Here is a 27,386-nt window from a genome sequence, read left to right as displayed (position 1 = left end):
GACACATGTTGGAATTACTGACTCTAAAACGCACGTATAAGGACCCAAACACAAAGATAAACTTATTTTCATTATTCTGTACATTTTCAATAGTTTGAAAAAGCACAATATTTCAATTAATGTACAAACATGATAATAAAATTTTGATTAAAATTGTCCTACGTTTATTTTTTGTACATTTTATATTGATTTTCCGTGAATCGCATTCACTCCGGAAATACTCCGGAAATGGGACAAGGGTACTCCTGAAATGGGGTCGACGGAGGTTAGCAGATCTGGAACTGTAAGGATGATGAGCTAAGAGCTCATCCACCAGGCCACCCTAATTATTGGATGAATGAATGAATGAATATAAAAAAATGTTTTTTTTATATATTTTATCATTATAATTTTAAATGTTCTTCCTGATGATAACAGTGCGTCGATTTTCTTCACTTTTGGCAGTTCCATGTCACTTTCTGGTAAGAATTATCTATAGTATTTTTTGGGGGGGGGCGGGGGAGTCTGTGACACCTGTCAATATTAGGTATCTTCCTGTTGATTTTGGGAGATTTTCGTGTCATTCCCCTTTTATCACTTCTCTTCTTGTAGACTTTGGGCCTTTCCCCTATCACTTTCTATTGTTGAAATTACATAATAACATTTAAAAGTTCATTGTTTTATTTATTCTTGTATTTTTACATCGTCACTGTATTTCAATGACTGTTTTATAAAGGGTTAATCTCCTTTGAGTCTCTAGTGATTTGCGCTAAATAAACCTTGCCAAAGAACGATGTCACGCAGCATTTAATCCGCTGACTCACAGTTTTTTTTTCCATTTTGACATTAATTAACTGTTCGGCATTTGTGGCGGTGGGTGTTACGACTTTGTTGTCATCCAAGGAAAGCTTCCATAATCCTGTAAAGACGGATGAGTAGATGGGCATGTGATGTCCCACTTGTTTGTTGTGCCTTGGAGGAGGGGCGGGGTGATAGGAAGAGGAAGAGGCTGAGCATTACCTAGCATATGGAGAGGCTTTCGAGCAGTGGTGTCAAATTGAAGGCCCAGGAGTCGCATCCGGCCCAAAGCATAATTTGGTGTGGCCCGCCAAACGTAGCTTCAGTTTTTTGGCTAAAATAGAATCACATCAAAATTTGAAAATGAGATCATGACTAGCCGCCTGACGGTGGTGTGGATAGGAGCGGGATCAATTCCTGCTGGTAGTGGTATGATTGTGAGTGAGAATGGTCGTCTGACTCTCTATGTGCCCTACAGCTGACTGGTGACCAGTCTAGGAGGTAGTCTGCCTTTTGCCCAAAGTCATGTGGGATAGGCTCCAGTAACACACGCAACCCTTATGAGGATGCACGGTACGGAAGATGAATGAATGAGATAATGACTGATGAAAAAAGAGAGTATTTTTTGCCTTCTGGAAATGTTAATTTTTTAAAAAAAATATTACTGATTTGATTGTTTTGCTTTGTTTTCAAATATAAAACAAAACATTTATTTAAAAAACGTGAAATAATCATGCGTTACACACCTAAATACAAAATGTAAAAAAGGTTTACTGTGATCCCTCACATATTTGTGGCTTCAGTACATCACATTTTTTTTGTCTCAAGTATAAAAAAGGTCATAAAAATGTCAAAACCCACGCTGAAACTCGGAAGACGAGATGAAAAATGGCAGTGTGAAATGGCCGAAGTCAGGGCACCGCTTCTTCTTCAAAACTGAAATGGGTGGCACTCGCAGAAGAAGAAGAAGAACGTCCTGCGTCATCTAATACATCATAAATGAATCTACAGTGCATTACATCAAGAAGGAATAAGCAAACATTCAAGGTCTGGACTATGCAGGAGGACTTGGACTAAAACTCCCATTATCCAGTTTTTTTTATTTATATCAAGCGGAGAGGAACTAATTTCACTACAGTACAATATTTAAAGTATTTACTAATTTTAGATATATGTAGATTATATTTACATATTAATAGATTGCAGTATTTTCATATGCTTATAACTAATATTTAATAAATACACTTCTTGATAATTTTACTAGTGTACTTGTATTTTTGTATAGGCGCGAAAACGTAGTATGGTACTAATAATTGGGATGATCCTACTTCGCGGTCTTTCGATTATCGCGGCCCTGTCTCATCTTCATTATCCGCGATATACGGGGCTTACTGTACCAGTTTTCGTCCTATTTTACTTTTAAAATACAAGATAAAATCAATTAGATTAACAAAAGAAATTTAGTCTATTTTCCAATATAAATTCATTGAAAGAAGATATTTTTTTCTGTTTACCACCATTTAGTTTTTTAATAAAATGATTAAAAAAAATGTTATATTACACTCTAAGAAGCATTTGAACAATCAAGAGGATAGCAATATCTCCAAACAGTTTATTGACTATCAAAATAGATGACCATTAATTTGCTAATCAATTAGTCAACTGATCGTAACAATTTGGTTCAGGTGCCATAGACAGCGATAGACGTCATATCCTTTGAAGTGGGAGGGCTCACGGTGAATAATCAAACATTCAATGCTCTCCTTCTGTTGAGGATTGAATTGAGTTCACCACAGGCATTCAAATCATTTGAAGCAGAATGGTGGCAGGAAATAAACATGCATTCATGGACTTCAGATCCTCCCATTACATGCCAGGTTAATTGCAGAAAATGAGTTAAGCAGTTTCAGACCAAGCCATGATAGCAATGGCTTTGGATTCCAGCGTGTGCAGTAAATTCATATTGAAAGATTTTTTTTTAAATATTTTTTTCTAAAATACGAAGTATCGTTAAATTATTGTCATCAGCCTACACCATCGTCCATACCCAATATATCAGAAAGTGGTTATGGAATCCATCCAGGTGTGTCATACAGTGACACCCTAATGAGTTCAAGCGTCGTCGTTTGTTTACACGGAGGCGTGACTAACCCAATTAGCAGACACTTCCTGTCCTTGCCTTCACCTTCCACTCAGTGGATTAAACCAGCTCTACAACTACGGCCGGCTGCAAATGCATCCCTGGTACTAGGGCGACGCACGTTCTGTGCTTTAGTTGTTTTTTGGAGGGGACTCGGGGGCAGTGGTGGGCAGTGGCGGTCATGAGCGCCACCAGCAGCACCCGCCTGACCCCCAGTCCAAGTCCTAATTTACTGCAGGTGACGGAGCCCAGGCGCTATGGCTCCACGCTTTCATTGGAGGAAAGGTGTGAGCAGTCTTTCTTCCTCTTTTACTACTACAGGATGGAGGACGAGGCCGTGCTGGACCGCGGGGCCTCCCTCGTCAAGCATGTCTGCGACCAGGAGGAGGTGGAAGGTACGTTGGACATGTTGTTTTTAAAATGCCAGCTGTCATCTGCATTTTGCTAATCTTACTAAGACAAGAGCCAAGCACACGCTCTACTAGGGCTGCCACGAACTGTGAGTTTCATTGTCCGTTAACCCTTAGAAGAGCATTCTTTGGTTGCTATTCATGACGCGAGACGTCAAATCCATTTTGACTGAGGTGCAAATGAAAGTTTGCTCATTTGGCCTTCCCAGTAGAAGTGGATTGGACGTCTATTGCTGTCAATGGGAGTAGAAGATTTTCATTCACATCAGCACTGGGGTCCTGGGTTCAAATCCAGATCAGTCCACCTGTGTGGAGTTTGCATGTTCTGCCTGGGCCACTTACATTTTACCTTGATTTAGGGCATTTCTATGTTGCTTCTTGCAGAATTTGGGGCGTTTCAAGTAACTTCCTGTTTATATTGTGTTATTCTATTTCCCCCATTTGAAAAACATTTTCGAATTTTGGTGGAACCGAATGTTTATGCCAAAAATTGAGAAATAGTCTTGTGTACCTTGATTTGCTGAATTTGTTTGTGTAACATATGACAATTGGAAGGAAAAAATGTAGGATGAAATACATTTTTCATTCTTAAAATGTTTTTGCCAATGGCAATAAAGGGGGATTATTTTTCAAAAACCTGAATTTTTGGAGCAACAATTAACATTAGGGGTGTAATCAAAAGATAGCCTTATAACATGAATTATTTGGAACTAATTTGGGCCTTATTTAGTTTTAGTCATATTGTAAATTCCAAGAAAGTGAAGGACAGAAAGTGTGACTTGTACAAGTCATGCAGATGGAGCTTCCAGTTTTGTCAGCTGTCACCTCAGCTTGACCCTTCTCAGACTTCCTGTGTGTGTGTGAGGATGCTGTGCTGGAAAAAAACCCTAATCTTCAAGAACCTCAACAAAATTAAAAAGAAAAAAAAAGGCAGCTTGACATTTCAACATGATGAACCTTGATAGAGAAGCCTTGGAGGCCTAGTTCATCTAATGAACTGAAATTTCCAAGTAGAGTATTATCAGAATCAAACAGGATGTAAGTGAAGATTGTAAAGAGCTAACCTCTACTTGGAATTGGAGCATTTTTATTTAAATTTATAAAATGGGATTGGATCAAATAATTCATCAATACTTTGTTATCTCTAGATCAGGGGTCGGGAACCTTTTTGACGAAAAGAGACAGATTTTCCAATGTTATTCCTTGTGAGCCATACTACGAATTTAAAAGTCAAAATACATACATGTAAATGAGTGCCTTTTCAATTTTTTTTAGTAATTTCACCACTTTTAAAGTGGAAAAAAACTGAATATTTTTTTAAAAGATTCTTATGCTGTTGCTAATCAATAAGAGCATGCATCCCAGAAGAGTCTACTGTAAAAAATGAAGATTAAAGCATTTTTTTTAGATTAAAGAAAAAAAAAAAGAAGATTAAAGCAGTTCTACATGTAATATCTCAGTTCTGTCACCAGCGATTTCCATATTTAGCTCACAGGTTGGCAAAGAGCCAGATGCACCCATCAAAAGAGCCACATGTGGCTCCCAAGCCATAGGTTCCCTACCCCTGCTCTAGATGGAGGAATACAGTAATCCCTCGATTATCGCGTCTTTACTTATTGCAAATTAACTAATTCACGATTGTTTCCCGTTTTTAATTTTTGTTTTTAGTTCATAAAAATGTTAAAATCCCCACTGAAACTCGTAAGCGTAAGCCAGTTTTGCTTCTCGGACTCAGCACTGAAGAAAAAGGAGAAAAAAAAGTTAAAATAGGGGTGACCCTACTTCGCAATTTTTCCGATAATCACGGCCATGTCTGGTCCACATTAACTGCAATATTTGAGGGATTACTGTAGTTTTCTGAATCTGAATGTCGATTTAGAAAATTCAATTCCCCAGAGAAAATGCGTGGGCATTTCTTCATGGAGGTCAATAAACTCCTGTGGCTTTTTGGTCACTTTTTATTGGTTTTGTTATAACTCTGGACAATTTCAAACCATTTGCTTGGGTCAGTTTTCCATTTTCATTTTCCCCATTTTTTGGCATTTTAGGGTGACATTCTTTATTTCACCTCTTTTTGATTTCAGGGCATTTTCAGGTCACCTATTGATGTTAGCTATATTACTATTGATTTTCTGAGTCACTCACTTTTAGTTTTAGGTCACTTCCTGTTGGTTTTGAGGCTTCTTAGGTCACTACCAGTTGATTTTGGGGCATTTTTGCTTGACTTTATTTCACATAGAGGTCGACTGATAGGGGATTTTTAAAGGCCAATGCCGATATTGCTGATTGCCGATATCTAAAGCAGATACATGCATATATATTTTTTCTTAGATTCGGTTATGAAAGGCTATTTAATGAAAAAATAGCTTGGGGCAAAGAAAGCCTTCACAATACCGATGTGAGTGTGAGCGTGAATGTTTGTCCGTCTCCTTGTGCCCTGTGATTGTCAGGTCACCAATTCACATTTGGGACTGTTATTTGTATAGTACTGTGGAAATGGTGTTTTCTTAGATACTTCAACCAGCACTTTGAACTAAACCCACTTTTTTAGTTGAAAGTCTTAATTATTTAATTTAATGTGTGATGGTGTGCTTGATTCTGTTATTCATTCATTCATTTTCTGAACCACTCACAAGGGTCATGGGGAGTGCTGGAGCCTATCCCAGCTAACTAGGGGGCACCAGGACAGCTTGAATCGGTGGCCAGCAAATCACAGGGCACGAGGAGACGGACAAGCATTCACGCACACACTCATACCAAGGGGCATTTCAGAGTTTTCAACCAGCCTACCCTGCTTGTTTTTGGGATGTGGGAGGAAACCGAAGTACCTGGAGAAAAAACATACAAGCCCCGGGAGAACATGCAAACTCCACACAGTGAGGACTGATCTGGGATCAAACCCTCAAACCCAGAACTGTGAGGTCGAAGTGCTAAACACTCGGCCGACAGGCCGCCTACCTTCGTTCGTATTAGTAAGTATTTTACTGATGATTTTGAGGCATTTCTGTAACACATTGATTTTTTGGGAAAAAAAATGTATGATAAGCAATTAAGGTGTTTTTTAAGTCCAAATATGGTGATTTTTTTTGTTGGAGAACATAGTAGTTAACAAAATTTTAACCAACATAAAACAAGTGCTGTATATATTCAGTGATGCCTCGATCATTAGCATGCACTCCATGTTTGGGGGATCCCTGCCGATAGTCCCAGTTGCCGCGGGCGACGGGTGCTAGCCTTCATTCAGCTTTCCAAATGAGAGAAAGAAGAGGAAGTGGTCGTACAAAGCTCTTGTGCCCTGCTGCTAATATCCTTTCCGACCGCTCCAATTATTTAACTCATGTTATACCATTGACGACTATAAATGTCCAATCCATTTGAAGTGGGAGCTCTAGCACGAATGATTAAACTCCTTTCAATTGACAGAAGAAGCATGAAAACTAAAATAGCCTCATATATAGCAGCCATGTTGGTAGGGGCAAAATTCCCATCAAAGTCAATGCATCAACATTAAAAGTCATAACTAGTTTATTTCTCAAATGTTTTTTGAAAGATTACAATTTCAGCAAACTGTGATATCTCTAAATGAATTGGTTCCAGAATTGGTTTTGTAACTTGTATTTTTTTGTAAGTAGAGGCATTTTTTACATTGTATTAGCATAATATGTCTCCCTCTCCTCACTCAAACAATGTAGTAGTAAAGAACAGGATGGAAATACCCAATTTGTTACAATACACACACACACACACACACACACACACACACACACACACACACACACACACAAACACACGTCAATATACAACTTAAACCTTTAAAATAATGTCATGTAGACCCAGAAAAACTAAAGAAACAGGTACACGGATGGATGATGTCTGTCTGGAACTTACCAGCCATGGTCCCGGGAAAGATTTAAATTTGACCAGAACAGGGGCTTTTGGTCAGAAGTTCACATTCAAACTGTGACCGCACCCTCATTAGGACCAGCTCTCCTGGAGCGCGCGCAACTCCACACTGGTGGACCGACATGGATTTGAATCCAGGTTCCCGACTGTGAGGCCGACGTGCTAACCGCTCAGCCGTCAGGCCGCTCAACCGATCGTGAAAACGTTATTTTTTTTCTCATCGTCAAAGTATCTTCTATTTTCTTATTGATTGATTGACGATGACAGGCTTGACTAGGGGTGCCCAACTCCCGTCAGTTTTCCATGTCTCCCTCCATCCACACACCTGAAACAAATGATAAACTCATCAGCAAGATGTCCAGAAGTTTGATAACGATCCTGGTTATTTGATTCTGGTGTGTTGGTTGAGGGAGACTTGGAAAAGAGACTGAAAAAGGACCCCCGAGGCCTGGAGTTGGGCAACCGTGGGCTAGGCGTTCATTTGATACCACCCTCTCACTTGAAATGGATTGGTGTTTCTATAGAAGCCTGGTGGAGAGTGGTTAAGGTGTCGGCCACACAGTTCTAGGGTTCGATCCCAGGTGGGTCCCTTTCTGTGAGTTTACTCTCCTAGGTTTGCGTGGGTTTTTTCCGGGTACTCCGGTTTCCTTCCACATTCCCAAAACATGCACGCCAGACTATTTGAACAGTTTTTTTGGCCTTATGTATGAGTGTGAGCATGAATGGTCTTTCGTCTCCTTGTGCCCTGCGATTGGCTGGCCACCAATTAAAGGTGTCTAGGATAGGCTCCAGCACCCCCTGTGACGCCTATGAGGATAAGCGGTTCAAAAAATAAATGAATAAATGGTCGTTCTATTGAGTGGTAAACTCATTTCAATTAAACATTTTGGTGACAATGGTTTGTGAGACTCATTTGGTTTTAATCTTTGAAAGGTTTGACATTCGAACACAGGCTAACAAAAGCGGAGAGCGAAAGAGAAAAAAATCAGCATGGCCCGCACTCCGTTCACAGACCAGCTTTGGGTTCAACAAGGATGGCACTTAACTCTTGTTTACGGGATAACATGGCAGCGCCATTTCAATGTGAGTCTTACCTGCATGCATCCCCGTACCTTTCAAGAACGCTTATAAATGTATGACGTCAAAAACAACAAAATGCTGACTCAACAAATTGCCTAACTAAAAACGTTGTATTTTGGAAAGAATACATAAGTATACATACAAAATATTTATGTAACAATACTCAATATAGAAAAATACCTGTAAAAATTAAGCTAAAAAAATGAAATTACCAACATAAAAATATCATACCAATATGAAATAAAAGTGAATATGGAAAAAATAATTTTATACAGTAAATGGGTTGAGAAATAAGCTAGTTATGACTTTATTTTAATGTCAATACTTGGACTGATATGAACTTTGCTCCTACCAACATGAGTGCCCTGAGGCAATTTTGGGAAGGGCAAATAAGGGTCTTTTTTAATGCTTCTGCCAAAAAGGGAAATGAGGATATCACTAGTAGATGTCCAATCCATTTGAAGAGGAAGTTTGGCTGCCAATGAACATGTCTATTGCCATCAATGGTAGCCAAAATGATTCCTTTATGTTATAGGAATAAAGATGTAATATTGGAGGAGAAACACTGTCAGGTTAAGTCTAAACTTCGGTAGTTTCCACTTGCAGTAATTCATTTTTTCAACAAGAAGTGACCCCGAAATCCCGAAATCCCACAAAATAAACAGGAAGTGAGCAATGAACAAGAAATGACAGGGAAATGCACTAAAATTATATAAAATGTACAGGAAGTTAAATTATATAGACAGAACATTTTGAAATCAACAGGAAGGGAGAAATAAAAGGAAGTGATTTTTTTTTACATTACCGACTCTGCTTTAAGACATCTAGCCTCACAGATGATATTTATGATTTGCAACTTTGTTACTCTGATGTTCTTAAATATTGTAAATACAAAAAAAAAAAATGTTTACCATTGATGAATAAGATGAGGTAATCAAACCATTGTTAGTTTATGAGCTATTATAAAGGAATATTCAGCAAAATTTTCAAACAAAATATTCAGTTAACATTCATGGCTTAATTTTCAAAGGATATAAAGGCCAAACCTCTTCCAATTTCTGAATGACCTGGAAAAGAGATGGCTACGACAGGATTAATTCAACCGTTGTTGTTTAGGCGAACAATGCATTGTTCTGGGAGTGAATAATGTTATGTTGTTGTGCTCACAGTAGCTACCATTGTTATTTTTTTTTGTTCTGAAAAAAAGCTGGTAGTCCACGTGGCTCTATAAACCAACATTTGAAAGTGAGCTCAAATTTATTTCCTTTCATTCTTAGAGACTCATTGTGGTGTTTCTTTTGTCTATTTTTGCCTGAGTAAAAGTTGTAAGATGTTTTAAGATGGCCGAATCTGGATTCAATTGTGTTGTGGTCAACTCAGGCAAGAATTCTTCTCTCTTTCAAAATACGTAGTGTCCAAACATTGCTATGAACCCTTCTATCAATGTCTGTACAGCTTGTGGTAAATATTATATGATGGCATGTTGGCATTCAAATCCACTTAAGTGGAGTGCATTGAGCAAACACCCTTGTTCTTTGCGCTTTAATGAGCGTGAATGTAGGTACAGTGGTACCTCGAGATACGAGCTTAAACATCAAAAACAGGATATCGGATTGGAAAAAATGTTTTATTTGTTCTAATTCGCCATCTATTAACAAAGTATCAAATAACTAGTGGTTTAATAGTATACTAAAATGTGTTTAATAGAACAAAAATTAGTCGGATTTCACGGAGGGTAGAGAGAGTGAGACAGAGAGGGGAGGGGGGAGGGGGGAGACTCGTAATATAACATAAACAAATTTAAATGAACTTGGATTACGATGCAGACACACTCAAAAATAAATTCAATCTAACCTTACACTAAACTTAATTCTAATTTTGTTTTACATTTTTATACCTTTCTTCTGCCGGCCGGGTTAGCTCTGTTTGGCCCCCCTCCACCCTGAGTTTCAGATGCAACCTATCGATGGTAGTTTGATTTTGTATTCCCTTCAAAATATTCGAAAAATTATGCACACAAATGTCCTCACAATAGAATAACGCACGACCACTTGCCAACGAGAAGTAGCATATATAACTCTCGTATTAGCGATCGCCTCGCAATGACTAACGGAAAAAAACACTGAAAAAATGCAACGCTCCGCCCAGTGCTCACAGAGAGATTACAAAGAGGAAGTTGCGACCACAGAGACATTACACGAGGGAGTTGCGGGGAGAGAGACAGTGCCCATGATGTTCTTATGAGCAGCCTCTCGCGTCCGCTGTCTGCTCGTATATCAAAATTTGTCTCATTTTTCAAGATAAATATTTGCCCGAAATTTTACTTGTATCTCAAATTTCTCGTATGTCGGGCCACTCGTATGTCGAGGTACCACTGTAATAGAAAAACAAAATTAAAAACGGTCTCGACGTCCCAAGAGCGACCGCTATTTTGCCAGGCCTCACAATTACGCACTATTTCTTTTTCAGTCCAAATATTTGCACTGACGGTGTAGTGTAAGCTCTGGGAGCCCACGCTTGCGGGAGTCGGGAGAAACATGGGAAGATTCCTCACCGAAGGTTATTTTTGGAGCACGGTGGATTTTGGGGAAAAAAAACTTATGTCTTGGCGGACATTTTTTTTCGATGATTTTATTTCAGTGAATTACGATTTTGGGGTTGCTTGGAATTCTCGACCTTTAAGTCCTTGTCTGCCATTGATGGCGGTAGACGTCCAATTACTTTAGACCTCCCAGTCAAAATGGATCATATATATATATATATATATATATATATATATATATATATATATACTATTTATCTATATTGACTACTCATTTATTGATTATTTATTTATTAATTTCTATTATAATTTATTTGTTTCCTGGTGAAGATTTAAATCTCAATATATATATATATTTAGTATATATATATATATAAATATATATATGTATATATATGTATATATATATATATATATATATATATATAGAGAGAGAGAGAGAGAGAGAGAGAGAGAGAGAGATTTAAATCTTCACCAGGAAACAAATAAATAATAATAGAAATTAATAAATAAATAATCAATAAATGAGTAGTCAATATAGATAAGTAGTCTACCGGAATATGTGGTCACATAAATTAGTAGGTACAAAATGTGACTGAAGTGGTTAGCAGCCGATGGAGTTTTAGTGCAAGTACAGTCATGGCCAAAAGTTTTGTGAATGAAACAAATATTACATTTTCACAAAGTCTGTTCCTTCAGGGGTTTTAGGTGTTTGCCAGATGTTTCTATGGTATAATGATTTCAATTAGAAGCATTTCACAAGTATCAAAAGCTTTTATTGAGAATTACATGCAATGCCCGAAGTAAAATAGGATAGGCTTATCCTTCTCATGGTCAGGTCAAAGGGTGCTGGAGCCTTTCCCAGCCTGTCGTAGGGCACACACAGAGATAGACAACCGGTCGGGTTTACAATCACACTGCCACTGAGAGAGAATCAATCCTACGCTGCTTACATTGAAGTCAGGCAAATGTATTGTAAAACCATCAGCGATGATCCCTGAGTTATGTGAACTCAATCTAAGATTCCATTTTGAGGTCTCATTTAGGTCACAATTCGGTCCCCTTTTTAAAGGGGACCAAAAGTCCACAACAGACTACAATCCTCTTGAAATTTCATCATCTGGTTCATCTTTGACCATTTTTTTCCTCCTCTGTCTCGCTTCAGGTCATCACACCGTTTACATCGGCGTGCGAGTCCCCAAGAGCTATCGGCGTCGTCGGCGCCACCGGCGGCGTGTGCCCGTCCAGAAAGACAAAAAAGACCGTCCAACGGAGAACGTGTCGGACAACGAGAACAACGATGAGACTGGGAACGCCATCTTCAAGCCTCTTAGTAAGTTACGTCTTCCTTATGAGCGTGCCTTTTGGCGTGTTTGTTAAAACTGAGTTAAGTTGTCTTAAATTGAGATGATTTGAATTCAGTTGAGTTAAGATGAGTTAGTAAATGAGATAAGCTGAATTAAGTGGAGTTGAGGTAAGATGAGCAGGATTTGTTTGAGTATAGTTAAGGTGGTTTGAGTTAGGTTATATTAACTTGAGGTGAATTGAGTTGAAGATGAGTTTTGTTAAATTGAGTCGAGCTGGTTAAGTTGCATTAAGATGAAGTAAATTGTGTTAAATAGAGTTAACATTGCTTTCCTTGAGTTAAGATGTGTTGAAAGCTATGTTGAGTTATAATGAGCTAAATTTGGATGAGGTCAGTTGCATTGCGTGAATTGGATTGGTTAATAGTCACTCAATTTTGACTGAGGGTAGCTGTGTGTGTTTGTCTTTCACGAACGCGTGTTGAGTTTGCAGCTGCACGAGTCGGCCAAGACGCCCGCTGTTCAAGCCATTGGGTGCTGTTGGGATGCTCGGAAGGGGAGGGAGGAAAGGTTATGTGGGGCAATTCCAAAGTGCGAACACCGTTACATTTTGTATTGGATGTCAATTTGTAGTGTAGATAAACTCTCATAATTATCTATTTTTCAGACTATAAGTAGTATGTGTTGCACGTATGTGGGGCAATTCCAAAGTGCGAACACCGTTACATTTTGTATTGGATGTCAATTTGTACAGTGTAGATAAACTCTCATAATTATCTATTTTTCAGACTATAAGTAGTATGTGTTGCACGTATGTGGGGCAATTCCAAAGTGCGAACACCGTTACATTTTGTATTGGATGTCAATTTGTACAGTGTAGATAAACTCTCATAATTATCTATTTGTACAGTGTAGATAAACTCTCATAATTATCTATTTTTCAGACTATAAGTAGTATGTGTTGCACGAAGCAAGAAATAAACAAAGAGAGAAAAACGTAGAGGTCCAATAATGTGACTCTTAATTTGAGTTTTGTAAGTAAGTCGGGTTAAGTTAATAAAGGGAAACTACTGTACAAATATGGAAACTTTTGTTCTACTCTACTCGTGATAAAGCCTTTGAAATTCATGGCAGCCATGAGTTGTTATTAGTTAAATTGGATGAGTTGAGTTAAGATAAGGGGCGGCCCAGCGGAAGAGTGGTTAGCGCGTCGGCCTCACAGTGGGGGACCTGGGTTCAAATCCAGGTCAGTCCACCTGTGTGGAGTTTGCATGTTCTGCATGGCCTCTGTGGGTTTTCTCCGGGTACTCCGGTTTCCTCCCACATTGCAAAGACTCAAATGCTCTAAATTGCCCCTAGGTATGAGTGTGAGCGTCAATGCTTTTTTGTCTCCTTGTGCCCTGCGATTGGCTGGCCACCAATTCATGGTGTCCCCCCTGGAAAAGTACACATTAAATAGCAGCACAATGTTATTTGCCGATGACCCATTAGTGATTCTATACTACTGTGACACTACTTATTTCCAAGCTAAAATGACAAGCCAACATTATCAAGTCAATTGTTAAGATGAAATTTGAATGAAAGTGATTGTATTGTGGTTTGTCCTGGCATCCTAGTCAAATTTTTGCCAGTGGTGTCTGATTGCGCATCATGGTGTGACTGGATTTCACTATGTGTACATGTTTCTTAATGTGCCGTGGCGCGCATTTGGGGATTTTCTTCGGGACAGAAATCCAATCACAGAATAGATTACAGGCCACCCATCTGCTATCTGACGTTGGTGCCTTAATTTTCATTTGGGACTCTTTTGAGTCCAGTCAGGGCCATCAGTAAAAATAGATTCACATTTTTGGGAAAACTTCACGTGTTTGTTTGGTTGTTCTCAGAAAGAGAAAGACAAAATATATATATTTTTTCTTGGCCTAATAGCAAAGTGTGAAGCTAAAATACATTATTTTATCAATAAAGTTGATTTGTTTTCAATTAATGGTTCAAAATATGCCATAACACTTAACATTCACATTTGTGATAAATAGCCCCATTTATTTCCAATGACACTGTTAGCTCTTTCTAAGAACAAGTCTGCGGTACTGGCGTTTGGTTTTGTTTTTCTGCCAACAGTCAATAGACGCTGCATGGCATATTGGTCTTACGCGACCAATAAGTTAGTTCAATTAATAGCAATCATAAGAATAGGCCAGACATTTGCATCATACTGTAAGGCTATTCTTGCAAAATTAGGCTCAAATGACTTATTTCATGTTCATTCACTGACAACCTTCCCAACTTCAAATGGATTGCAAAGTGATAGGTTTTTTAATAGGTATACTTTAATATAATATAAACAATACAAGGGAGGCATCAATCAGGTACATCTCCGACGTTAATTTGCACGTGAGAATCGTCCTGGCTCGTCCTCGCCACCGTGACATTCTGAAGGACCGAATTCATCTCCTGCCAATTTAAGACATCGAATCAAAACAATTACAAGGTTATCTATTCAATCCAATTGCATAAGCGAATAACACAATTAAGGTCAAAAACCAACTGCAACAACAATTGCATATCAGGTCGGAAACCAAAAACACCAGCGTAAGAATTTGCACAAGTAAGCATAATAATTTTCATACAAGGTGAACCGAGCGACAGCATTTTGAAACACTATGCGAGTATTTTGAAACACTATGTGAGTATTTTCGGAAGTTGATTCGATTATCGCCATCAGCCGGAATCCAAGTCAAAGCAATTTAAGAGTCCTTCACAGATCTTCATTGCGAACTCAGATCTACAGTCTTTGGCCCGGAACTTGGTGATCTGTCAGGTCAATAGTCCTAAAAACAATTAAATGTCCTCGGAGCCAGCTGCCATGGAGAGTGACCTCGAGCTTGCTTGCTCCCAAATTGAAATAAAGCTCATATACCATATAATGACTAATATGCACTTATATGATAATATCCCGGAATAACCCCAACACAAAGCATTGGTGTAACCAAAGCTATTAAGTTGCTAATAAGCATGGCTAACATAGTAAATGTTAATTAGTTTGTTGCTAGTGGAGGTCCAATCCATTTGAAGCGGGAGGATGGCAGTATATGAACGTTCAATTCAACCCTTCCACTTAAAATACGAGTTTGAATGCTTATGGCCCTCAATGGCGGTGAATCAGTTAAATTTTGGCTCACTCTTTTTTAGCCAGTCTTTAATGAATTGGTTTTCAATCAAATGTATCATTTGGCTTTTTTATCGTATATTTGGTTTAAAAGTTGATGAGATTAACAAAGGTCGCAGTGCTTTTTCTCTGGCTTGGCATTTGAGCTGAAACTCTTTTACCCGGCATCAAATTACGTCAATGAGACACAACACTGTCAACAGGCTGGATTTATAAAAAGAAAAACAAAGGTCTATGGATATTGATCAAATTTGCATCCGACAAAGTGAAATCAATCTAGATGTTCTCAAAGAGGCAAATGAAAAGTAGTATCTATTATTACACCCGACCTCATATTCTAAATATAAAATTTTAATATTAATATTCAGTTCCATATGTCTGTTTGTGTTCAGGATAACTAAAAATGTATAAAGGAGTTATTTTCACAGGTGCTGAATATGTTTTTAAAACAAAAAGGAAGAGATGATTATTTTATAATGAGGGCAATGATCAGAAGAATAACTCAAAAATAAATGTAGAGAACATCATCAAACTTGTAGTGTATGTTTGTAATATGAAACAGAAAAGGTTAAAAAAAGTTATGAGGTCAAAACTCAAATTTGCAGCGGTCACAAAACTGATTCCCCCAAAACTTTGTGAGAGAAAAAAAATATGATTTTTTTATTTCAGGGATATATCTAACTTGCAAGATCTAGGTAGTTGTTTTACATTTTACATGTTCGAACCTGGGCGGCCCAGTGGGTGAGTGGTTAGCGCGTCGGCCTCACAGTTCTAGGCTCCTTCTAGGGTTCAAATCCAGGTCTGTCCTTCCGTGTGGAGTTTGCAGATTCTCAATGGGCCTACCGGGGTTTCTCCGGGTACTACTCCAATTTCCTCCCACATTCCATAAACATGCATGGGAGGTGGGTTGGACACTCTAAACTGCCCCTAGGTATGAGTGTGAGTGTGAGTGTGAATGGTTGTCCGTCTCCTCATGCCTTGCGATTGGCTAGCCACTGATTCATGATGTCCCCTACCTCTGGCCCGAAGTCAGCTGGGATGGGCTTGGGAGGGTAAGCGGTTCAGAAAATGAATGAAATAATGTTCAAACCTACATTTGATGCTTTGGACATGGCCTGGCGGACGAGTGGTTAGCACGTCGGCCTCACAGTTCTGGGGTCATGGGTTCGATCTCAGGCCAGTCCTCACTGTGTGGAGTTTGCATGTTCTCCCTGGGCTTTCGAGGGTTTCCTCCCATGTCCCCAAAACATGCATGGTAGGCTGGTTGAGCAATCTACATTGCTCCTAGGTATGAGTGTGAGCAACAAATGAATGTTTGTTCATTCTTCTCGAATGGATTGGACAAGTACTATCGATAAACATATTTGGATTAAAATCCCTCCCAGGTCAAAAGATTTGGACGTATATTTCGCTGTCAATGGCAGCCCCGACGGTGGCGGCCATTTTGCGCAGGATGCGCATCGCCGAGAAGCGGCGGGGCTATTCCTTTCTCCCCGCACACGGTATCCCATAATGCCTGTGTGACCGGGACAAAGCGCTCTTTGTGCGATGCTCGGTGGCTCTCAGCAAGAGCGCGCACACGCCTTTGAAATTGCGTTTGAGCGATGGGTTTTCATTTCTATCCGCTCTCTCGGTGCTTGCGCTCTCAGCCCTCTTTGCTTTCACCCAGCCCTGCGCTCCCCCCTCCCACCCCCACCCCGCTTAGCAACTGCCGGAGCGGGACAGTAAGTCTCATTTTCTCATGAGATCAGATTTTGGTAACACATGATTGCTTCTCATGACTGTCATAAGACTCTCATAATCATGACATTACACCTGACATGAACGCTTATGGCATGTCATCAAATGTTAGAGTTTGAGTTGGATTTATTTAATAAAGGGACAATACATATTAATGAAGATGATAATGAAGATTAATTCATTCATCTTCATACAACGCATTCTCGAAAGGGTTGCAGGGGTTGCTGGAGCCTAACCCAGGTGACTTCAGGCGAAAGCCAGATTACACCCTAGACTGGTCGCCAGTCAGCCGTAGGGCACACAGAGAGACAAACAACCATCTGCACTCACAGTCATACCGCCACCAGCAGGAATTAAGCCTGTGCCTGCCCGCACCGAAGTCAGTCGAGTCAATGATGAACATATATATGTAAATATCTACGTTTATAGTCGAAGGCTAATTTCCATCTTTAGTCCCGTGCGCAGGTTGAGGAATAAATCAATAAGGTAATACAGGACAAAAGAATAAAAAGCAGCATGTAAACGATGAGACATGAGACATGCACAAGTAGCAAGGTCTAGGCAGTGTTGAAATCACAATGTTGTTCATCCAGCAGCCTAAGCCCATCAAAGTTCGTAATGCCTAAGCCTAACCCAAACACATTTGAAATAATGCCAACTTTGCCTCTGAAGTGACATGATTTACTGAATGACACTTAATGAAGTCGGTCATAAGCATTCAGTCATGTTCTAGACATTCATTTATTCATTTTCTGAAACGCTCACAAGGTTCACAGGGGGTCTTGGAGCCTATCCCAGATAACTATTGGCACCATGCAGGGGACACCCTGAATCAGGGGCCGGCCAATTGCAGGGTGCAAGGAGACGGACAACCATTTGCGCTCATACTCATACCTAGGGGCAATTTAGAGTGTTCAACCAGCCTATATGCATAATGTCAGGATCTGGGAGGAAACCGGAGTAAAAACCAGAATAAACCCATGTAAGCCTGGGGAAAACATGCAAACTCCACACAGTGAAGACTGTGCACAGTGGGATCGAACCCTCGACCCTGGAACTATTAGGCTGACGCACTAACCACTCTTCCGCCGGTCCTACCATATTCTAGACATGTGATTCATAATTACGATAGTGTTAATCCGAATGACGAGTATTGGGCCAGGATTATGACAGTCTTTGCACACTGTCATAAGAAGCATTCAGATCAAGTGTAGCCCAGATTTAGTTTGACCTCTAATCGGAACCCTTTCAAGGTATGCTTTGCTGATATCGATATGATGCCTATACTTTAACACCTCATTTCTCATTTTCTGAACCACTTTATCCTCACTAGGGTCGCGGGGGTGCTGGAGTCCATCCCAGCTGACTTCGGGCCAGAGGCGGGGGACACCCTGAATTGGTGGCGAGCTAATCGCAGGGCACGAGACAAACAACCATTAATGCCCACACTCATGCCTAGGGGCAATTTAGAGTGTCCAATCAGCCTACTATGCATGTCTTTGGAATGTGGGAGGAAACCGGAGTACCCGGAGAAAACCCACACAGGCCCGGGGAGAACATGCAAACTCTAAACAGGTGGACCGACCTGGATTTGAACACAGGTCCCCCGCTGTGAGTCTGACACGCTAACCACTCACTCGCCAGTCCGCTACTTAAACTCAATAAAAATAAATAAACAAATGCCACCAGTAAATGACTGCATATTTTTTTAGTCTAGAAAAAGCTGTGTCACATCCTATTGAATTTGGGGCATTTTGGGTCACTTCCTTGTCAGTTTGTTGCTCCCATTTGGATTTAGAAGGGCAAATGAACATTTGTCCATTGGCTCGGAATTCCTCCCACTTCAATTGGATTTGACGTATGTCGTCGTCAATGGCAGTCAATGAGCCAAGTTAAGATTAGTTGAATTAATATGGGTTGAGTTAAGGTGAGCTGTGTTGAGTTGCTGTTTCATTGAGTTATGTTAAGGTGAGTTAGCATGAGTTAAATTATGGTAAATTGTGTTGTGTTAGATGAGTTTACTTAAGTTGGTTTAAGTTGAGTTCAGCTTATGAGTTTAGTTGAGTTGATTTAAGTTTTCTTGTGTTTTGTTCAGTTGCGTTCAGTTACGTTAGGTTGAGGTAACTTGTGTTGCGTTGCATTGAGTGAAGTTGAAATACACTAAATTGAGTTAAGTTGACTTGTGTTCGGTTGTGTTGAGGTTTGTTGAATTGTGTTCGGTTGTGTTGAGGTATGTTGAATTGTGTTCGGTTGTGTTAAGGTATGTTGAATTGTGTTCGGTTGTGTTGAGGTATGTTGAATTGTGTTGCATTAAGTTGCTCAGGGTTTTATTGAGTTGAGTTGGGTTTATTTGAGTTATTTGTACCTCTAATGTGAAAATTTATTATACTTGTATAATGACAATAAAAAGCATTCAATAAAATTTTGCGCCAACAATCAAATGGACAAAAAGTATTGTATCAACATTAGCGTGTTGAGTTTTCACCTTGTCCTTTTTAGAAATATTCAAATGAGGAAAGGAAGCCAAAGCCGGCCAGGCCTGGAGAATGGGCCGCTTTGCCAAGCCTTTCCTAATTGTGAGCGAGGGGCTCCCAGGGGTGAGCCAATAGCCTTCAGTGAGGGTGGGGTGGAGGGGTTACGCCAATGGGTCCCCCCTCCTCGCACAGTACCTGTTTCACAAAGCAGCTGAGAGGCTCTGTCACTTTCAGGGTCTTTCATAAGGGCTCTGCTTGAGACTTGCACCTGAAAAGTCAGAGCTCGGAAAACTTTAATTTAATGGCCAACAACAATAATAACCAGGAGGAGGATGCGCAGGAAAAAGTCCAGGAGGGCATCCTGGCACCTCCCCCACCTCCGCCCCCGGAGCTGCTACTGGAAGCTCCCCGGCGGCCTTTGACAGGAACTATCTTTCCCGTCTCCACAGTCTCGCCAGCCGCAGAGAGGATCCGATTCATCCTTGGGGAAGAAGATGATGGCCCACCACCACCGCAACTCTTCACAGAGCTGGACGAGCTGCTGTCGGTGGACGGACAGGAGATGGAGTGGAAGGAGACCGCCAGGTAAGACCAAATGATTGCTGCCAACCACCAGGTCCAAATAGATTGGACGTCGATCGCCGTCTATGGCACTGAGACATGATTACTAACTGCTGGCTGCTAATGAGTTAACGACAAGCCCTAAAGGGTTGACCATTTCGCCCTAAATGTGAAATATAAACCTCAGTTTCTAATCAAATAAGCAATATAGCAGATAGCCGTCCGTATTCAGGTGTTTTCACAAAACTATATCTCAACTGATTTTATTATTTTCAAAGAAAAAAAATAGGATTTACGCAATTGTTTGATTCCTGCTAGTGGAAAGTTCATTCCCTGCCTGCCATCTCATTTCAAATGGACTTTGCGTGTATGACCCTTACATTAGTTCTGTTGTATGTTGAATTATATTGAATAATGTTGTATCTGTAGTTTTGTTATGCTCAGTATCTGTTGTTTTTTCCAATGGGAAAAAGCACCAGAAACTGGTTTCTTTAATCCCCTAGTTTTCTTTGGAAGAGAAATTAACAGAGCCCAAGAAGCGGCACATTGGTGGCGAATTAGAAGTTGCATGTGGCCCCCGGCCAGCTTCTGTAGCTAGTGGCAGCCAATGCTCAACTCATCCATTCAGGAGTGAGTTTGATCCCCCAGCACGTATTTACACAATGTGAAAACTGGATATTCCCACTATCAAAGTAAATATTGGGTGGAAAGAGACAAAAAAACATCTAATTATGATGTACATTTGTTGTAGGGTTGCATTACAATGCACATAAAATTTGTAGTTTTTTCAAGCAACCTCATTGAATTTTACTCCCAGGATTTACGATTGCGCAACATAACTATATTTAATATAGTCTCTCTCTCATTTTCTGAATCGCTTTATCCTCATTAGAGTTGAGGGGGTGCTAGAGCCAATCCCAGCTGTCTGCGGGCCAGAGGCAGGGGACACCTTGAATTGGTGGCCAGCCAATAGCAGGGCACAAGGAGACAAACAACCATTCACGCTCGCACCCATACCTAGGGGCAATTTAGAGTGTCCAATCAGCCTACCATGTATGTTTTTGGAATGTGGGAGGAAACCGGAGTACCTGGAGAAAACCCACGCAGGCCTGGGGAGAACATGCAAACTCCACACAGATGGACTGACCTGGACTTGAACCTAGGACCCCAGAGCTGTGAGGCCGACGCGCGAACCACTTGTGCCACTGGGCCTAAATATAATATACTTCAATGTTAATGAGTGCCGCCTTGTGGTGTAGAGGTTCACTCACCTGACTTCGGTGCAGGCAGGCGCGGGCTAAATTCCCGCTGGTGGGGTTATGATTGAGGGTGTGGATGGTTGTTTGTCTCTCTGTGTGCCCTATGGCTGACTGGCGACCAGTCTAGGGTGTAGTCCGCCTTTCGCCCAAAGATTAGGTTAGGCTCCAGCAAGCCCCACATCCCCTTCAAGCATGGGTGGTATGGAAGATTAATTAATTAATAAATTAAGGTATCGTTTGTTGTTTTTGCATGGCTTGTCTGACAGATGCCCTCATACAAAGTGTTCCTAACATTGTTTTTTCAGGTGGATCAAGTTTGAGGAGAAGGTCGAGAAAGGCGGTGAGCGCTGGAGCAAACCTCATGTAGCCACCTTGTCTCTGCACAGCCTGTTTGAGCTGCGTACCTGCATCGAGAAAGGCACCATCATGCTGGACATGGAGGCCTCCACTTTGCCTCAGGTGGTCGGTGAGTCTAAATGTCTTAGCTTCATTGTAAAACACGGCAATCGATGATGAGATGTGGAGAAAAGAAAAACTACAAGAAAAAAATTGTTGAAAACTTGTTGAAATTAGCAGGGGAAGGCTACCAGTGAATACACATTTGTGGTGAATAAACATTCACTGGTAGCCTTCCTCCTTTAAATGAATTTGACTCTTATTAATACAAAGCATTCTTTCATTCATTCATTGATTCATTCATTTTGCCAAGTGCTTATCTTCAAAAATTTCATGAAGGTGCTAGAGCCTATTCTAGTCAACTACAACCACCCTGAATCGGTGGTCAGCCAATCGTAGGGCACAAGGAGACGGACAACCATTTGCGCTCATACTCATACCTAGGGGCAATTTAGAGTGTTCAACCAGCCTACATGCGTAATGTCAGATGTGGGAGGAAACCAGAGTATCTGGAGAAAACCCACAGAGCCCCGGGGAGAACATGCAAGTCCACATAGTGAGGACAGACCTGGAATTGAACCCTCACCCCAAGAACTGTGAGGCCGACGAGCTAACCACTTGGTTGCTGGGCCGTCGTAATAATAAACATGAATTATTTTTCCATGCCGCTTATCCTCACAAGGATCACGAGGGTGCTGAAACTTATCCCAAGCAACTATGGCTACCAGGTGGGTGGGACACCCATTATTGGTGGCCAGACAATCGCAGGGCACACGGAGACGGAAAACCACTTACGCTCACACACTCATACTTAGGGACAATTTAGAGTGTCCAACAGGCCTCTCGTGCATGTTTTTTGGGATGTGGGAGGAAACCGGAGCACCTGAAAAAAGCCCATTCAAGTCTGGAGAAAACATGCAAACCCCACACAGTGAGGACCAAACCCTCGACCCCAGAACTCTGACGCGCTAACCACTCTTTCACTAGGCCACCCACTGACAAATATAGAAAACTAAATATAAATAATGTAATAATAATAAAATCCCAATATGGAAAAACTTTTGAAATATGAAGAGAGTTGACACGATCATGTTACATTTTTTTTGCACGGGGTCTATTGAGCAGACCCAAGATGGTGTCTTTATATGTGCATACTATGTTAGTCTGTCATAGAAATGGATGAAGGAATAAAATCTTCTTGTGGATGCTCTCAATATATTTTCAAATTAAATCTTATTTGCCAGTCTCATATCTTATTGAGAAAAGTTAGTTCGCCTCCCGTTGTCGTGAACACGCACACCAAAAAAGCTCAAATTTCTATTTGGCTACCTCGCTGAACGGGATTTTTTTTTGTGCCAACAAAACACCGGTGCAACTTCAAACTCATATGTTTGAAAACTGTAGTGCCATCTACTAAATTTTTGTAAGTAATATATACATAGGTTGTATGTATGTTGACATGATCATTAGTAACGCCAACGTGTAGTTTGTTAACCTTTGACTTTTCTGATTGAAATTCAACATTGGTACGATAACAGAGCTTGATTCTCCGTTGCAAAGCTTTTATCTGGCAATTCATATTGGACTGTTGTGTGCTCCAAAATGTTGACCCTGATTGCAGCATTGATTTTGACCATCAGTCTTACTTATGGCTCCTTTAAAGTGTCCATGCCCCTCTTTTGCTCAGTCTGTCCACAATAAACATCCAAATGCTTTGAGTCCCTTAAAACTGTTAAGGCACTAAATCCATTTACCAAACATTGTGTGCACATTCAGATTTTTATGCCCTGTCCACTTTCTTCGAGTTTCTCATCCCCAAAAGGACTTTGTTGACGAAGATGACGTCTTCTCATGCTAGGACCCAAAATTACACGGAGCAGTGAAAGAAGCAAGAAACGTTATTGCTATCACTGATTCATGTCCAGTAATTGAGTGCACTTCACTGGCCTCTTGGTTTGAGCCCATTATACAGTACACTTTCCCTGAAGCGCTTCTACTGTCAGTGTTGTTGAACAAATGGGCACCATCTTTTGCTTTATGTGTTAGGTCACAAAGGCTCACACGCACCAATTGATGATATTTATCTAATCTAAAAAAAAAGAAAGTCACCAAAAACTATTACTATTCACATACAATATGATTATTTATAATATGATTATTATTGATTTTTTAAAACTCAGATCTGAAGAAAATAAAATCTCCATTTGTGTTCATTATTTTAGAAAAAAATTAAAACAATGCTTCCTCGAATTGGAAGCAAAGGAAGTGTCTAAATATCTGAAAGAAATGACAAAATGACTGTAAAACTGTTTTTACATCTTTTTTGGATGAATTTAAAATGAGCTACTTTTACTTTGAGTACATGCTTTTTTACTTGATTGTAACTTCACTGAAACTGTACATATACTTGAGTAGATGTTTTTATACTTTAGCCCGGTGTATGTATTGTCTGAGATATCTCCAGGGTCCACTACTAAGGACAACCTCAGATATTTTAACTTTCTAACTTTTTCTGCAATTGTAATCAGGTGAAATTATGACTCACCTGAAACGGCAACTTGTTTTTCCATTAAAGTGACCCCTTTTTGAAATCTTAAATTGTCACCGTTTCTTTCCAGAGATGATCACAAACAACCAGATTGAGAGCGGTCAGCTGAAGGCGGAACTAAAGGACAAGGTGATGTACACACTGCTGCGCAGGCATCGCCACCAGACCAAGAAGTCCAACCTGCGCTCGTTGGCTGACATAGGCAAGACCGTCTCCAGCGCAAGTAGGCTCTTTTCCAACCAAGACAACGGTAATGCTCCGTCCTGCCAGTCTGTTGCAGTCTCCATTGGTTTTGGGGTCCTCTTCAACTACTTTAAAAGCTACTCAGGATCACCATTTCAACAACATGTACTCGACTAACAAGGCTCTCAAATGCTTGCTTGTTAAGTTGAAATTAGACTTTTAACCATCGTTCTCTTGAACTCACTGACGGTGATATGCGTTTGTGGAATAAAATATGACCACCTCCACCTATTTAGTTCATCTCTTACGGTCGATCATAGAAAAAAATAATACAAAAACAGTTAATAAGTTAAAAAACAAACAAACTAATAATTACTTATAGTCTGCCATTTACAATACATTTAAAAGTGCTATTAAATACTACAAAAATAACTTTTAAATGATAGCAGACCACATTTTGGACACAAATCCAAAAATGTGACGCAAAAGGCATAGTAAAGAAATTACAAGGTAATTAGTCTTCTGTTCTTACTTGGTTTGACCCCACTCACAAAAAAAAAACCTAAACAGAAGATGATGTCGCTCCCAAAATAAACTGCAGATTTTCTGCAGTTTTCTACGATCTTGTTCCCGTGTGACCATTCTGTTAACAAAATACTAGCTAGAGTACTTCAAGAAAGCAAGATATTAATATTTGTGGTGATGTTAAATTTGAAGAAACAGACAAATTTGAGTGCCAAATTTCTATTTTCTACATTTGAAATTACAATTATGGGGTCATTTCCATTTTTTGACACGGTCACCATTTCATAGCACCTATAATCTGTGAGGACTAGCTGTGAATGCTTATCTTTCACTGCCATTGACCATCCTACATGGCAGTCATATTGGTAGGGTCGACGTTCCAATTGAGTTCATCTTTATCACATGAAGATCATTTAAACTAGCATGCACATCAAACATGATTTCATGCTTTGATGATACACTTTGTTTATGCTGAGTCGCTTTTAACATTTGTTTGTGTGTGTGTGCGTGTAATCGAGTTGACAATGCTTTAGATTAGTAAAAGTGGTATGAACTGTCAGCTTTCCACCTCCGTGTTGCTATTCAATGACAATTTTGTGCTATTAGTAGTCTGCACGACTGCTAACTAATTTTCAATCATTTTTCTTGATAAACTTTTTTGGGCATTAATCCAGTTGAGCGAGCTTGAATTTTTGGGGATATCAGGGAGGTGAAAAGTGACAGCAACTGCTAATAATGTCAATCGAAACAACTCAAAAAAAAACTGTGAGCACGCATCAAGTCTTTGAAATGTTAAGAATGAGCTTTTTTGGTGCTTCTTTCCAGAGACTTGGATGCCTATGCTCTCATAGCAGTGGAACCTCTAAGCATCTTTAGATCTTTGCCATAATTGCAAAATCATCCTGTTTATTCTATTTGAAGTCACTGAAATGACAATATATTAGTATTAGAAGTATACACAAAATGAACAAATAAAATGATTTGATTTTGGTTAATGAGTTTACTTTGGATAAGTGATAAGATTGACCATAATCGCTGAAAAATTAACTTAGCCTGAACAGGAAAACAAAAAACAAAAAAAAACAGGCATCAAGTAAAGTACCACAAAATACTGTCCCACGGGCCACGACTTTGAGGTTCCACTGTGATATCTAGTTGATTTGGCTAACTGGTTAGTTGCTTTTTTCTATGTGCGGGCTCCCTTTTCATTTTGTGGGTGTTTGGCCTTTCTCTCTGTCTTTTTTCTTGCTGTCCGGATGGCTAACCCGCTACTAAACTAATACTAAACAAAGGCCGTAGTCCTCTGGAGACCTCCGTGACGTGCCTGTCGAGCGGCATCTCAATGGAGGACTTGCAGAGTCAGAGGAGCGCCAGCATGGATTGGCTCAGTAAGTGAGCAGCGCAAACACTGCCTCTAACCCCTAATTGGACGGTTTCCTCCAATCAGGTGGTTTATTGGACATAAAAACTAAAAATCAATGGGACCTCCACCAAAGATCAGCATGTCAGGCCGTGTTGTCATGAAAGTTGGCTTGCTCGGGAGGTAGTTCAATGCTTATTAGTGAGTAAACTTTTCAGTCGGTTGGATGTGTTATTAAGTCTATTTATTAGTTGGCTTTATTAATTTATTTTGTATTATTTATCTAGTTACTGAGTTACTTTTACAGTGAACTGGTGACTAGTTTTCGATTCATTTGCACTCACTTATCATTTAATAAATAGCTGGAATATTTGTTGATTAATATTCAAGTTAACTGGTTGATATTTGTTTTTCATTTGTTGTTTAGTTTTTAATATTTGTTAGTGGGTGGTCCGGTGATTGAGTATTTCTTTTAAATTTATTTTGGTTACTTATTTTATGAGCTGCTTTGTACCTATTTAGTTAGATATGGACATTTTTTACTTATACTTTCTTTGTTAAGGGAGGCTGTTTGTTTGTCCGTATGTTTTGGAAATTATTCCGCGAATTGGTTGATAGTTATTATGTTTAATAGTAATTACTTGGATGTGGGCATTTGTTTGTGATTGTTAGTTGTCACTATATTTTAATTACTTATCTATTCAACTGATTGATAGTTATTGGTTTAAGTGGCACTTACTACTTGAGTGGATGAGCATTGGTTAGTTAATTACAGTCGTACCTCTACTTTTCAAATTACTTGGTTCCAGAACTTTTTTGTAACTTGCATCGTAAATAGAGCAGTACCTTATATATAATTTTTGTAATTCGTTCCAAGATCAAACAGACAAAAATGAAAGAAAATGATGAGAAAATAATTTATTTAACAAGCATCCAAAAACAATGTTCTACCGTATTTTCTCGCTTATAAGCCATATTTTTTTACGGAAAAAAATGACGAGTGAATCAAGGGTAC

General features: G+C 39.7%; 1 protein-coding gene across 7 annotated transcripts in view; it reads left to right on the top strand.

The window, feature by feature from the left end:
- Positions 1 to 27,386, top strand: part of slc4a4a (solute carrier family 4 member 4a) — a 62,708-nt gene that overhangs the window by 6,094 nt on the left and 29,228 nt on the right. For 3 of the 7 annotated variants that reach the window (XM_077601768.1, XM_077601770.1, XM_077601769.1), the window contains exons 3-8: positions 3,239 to 3,312; positions 12,018 to 12,185; positions 19,989 to 20,124; positions 21,665 to 21,825; positions 24,374 to 24,553; positions 26,304 to 26,399. In XM_077601768.1, the coding sequence (XP_077457894.1) occupies positions 3,239 to 3,312; positions 12,018 to 12,185; positions 19,989 to 20,124; positions 21,665 to 21,825; positions 24,374 to 24,553; positions 26,304 to 26,399 (815 nt within the window). The remainder of the gene's footprint in view (positions 1 to 3,238; positions 3,313 to 12,017; positions 12,186 to 19,988; positions 20,125 to 21,664; positions 21,826 to 24,373; positions 24,554 to 26,303; positions 26,400 to 27,386) is intronic. The other 4 variants (XM_077601772.1, XM_077601774.1, XM_077601771.1 and 1 more) reach the window with 2 other exon arrangements.

The sequence above is a fragment of the Stigmatopora argus genome, chromosome 5 (assembly GCF_051989625.1).
Source record: "Stigmatopora argus isolate UIUO_Sarg chromosome 5, RoL_Sarg_1.0, whole genome shotgun sequence".
Classification (NCBI taxonomy): Eukaryota; Metazoa; Chordata; class Actinopteri; order Syngnathiformes; family Syngnathidae; genus Stigmatopora; species Stigmatopora argus.
Note: the sequence above shows the minus strand (reverse complement) of the source record. Positions and strands in the feature narration are given on the sequence as shown.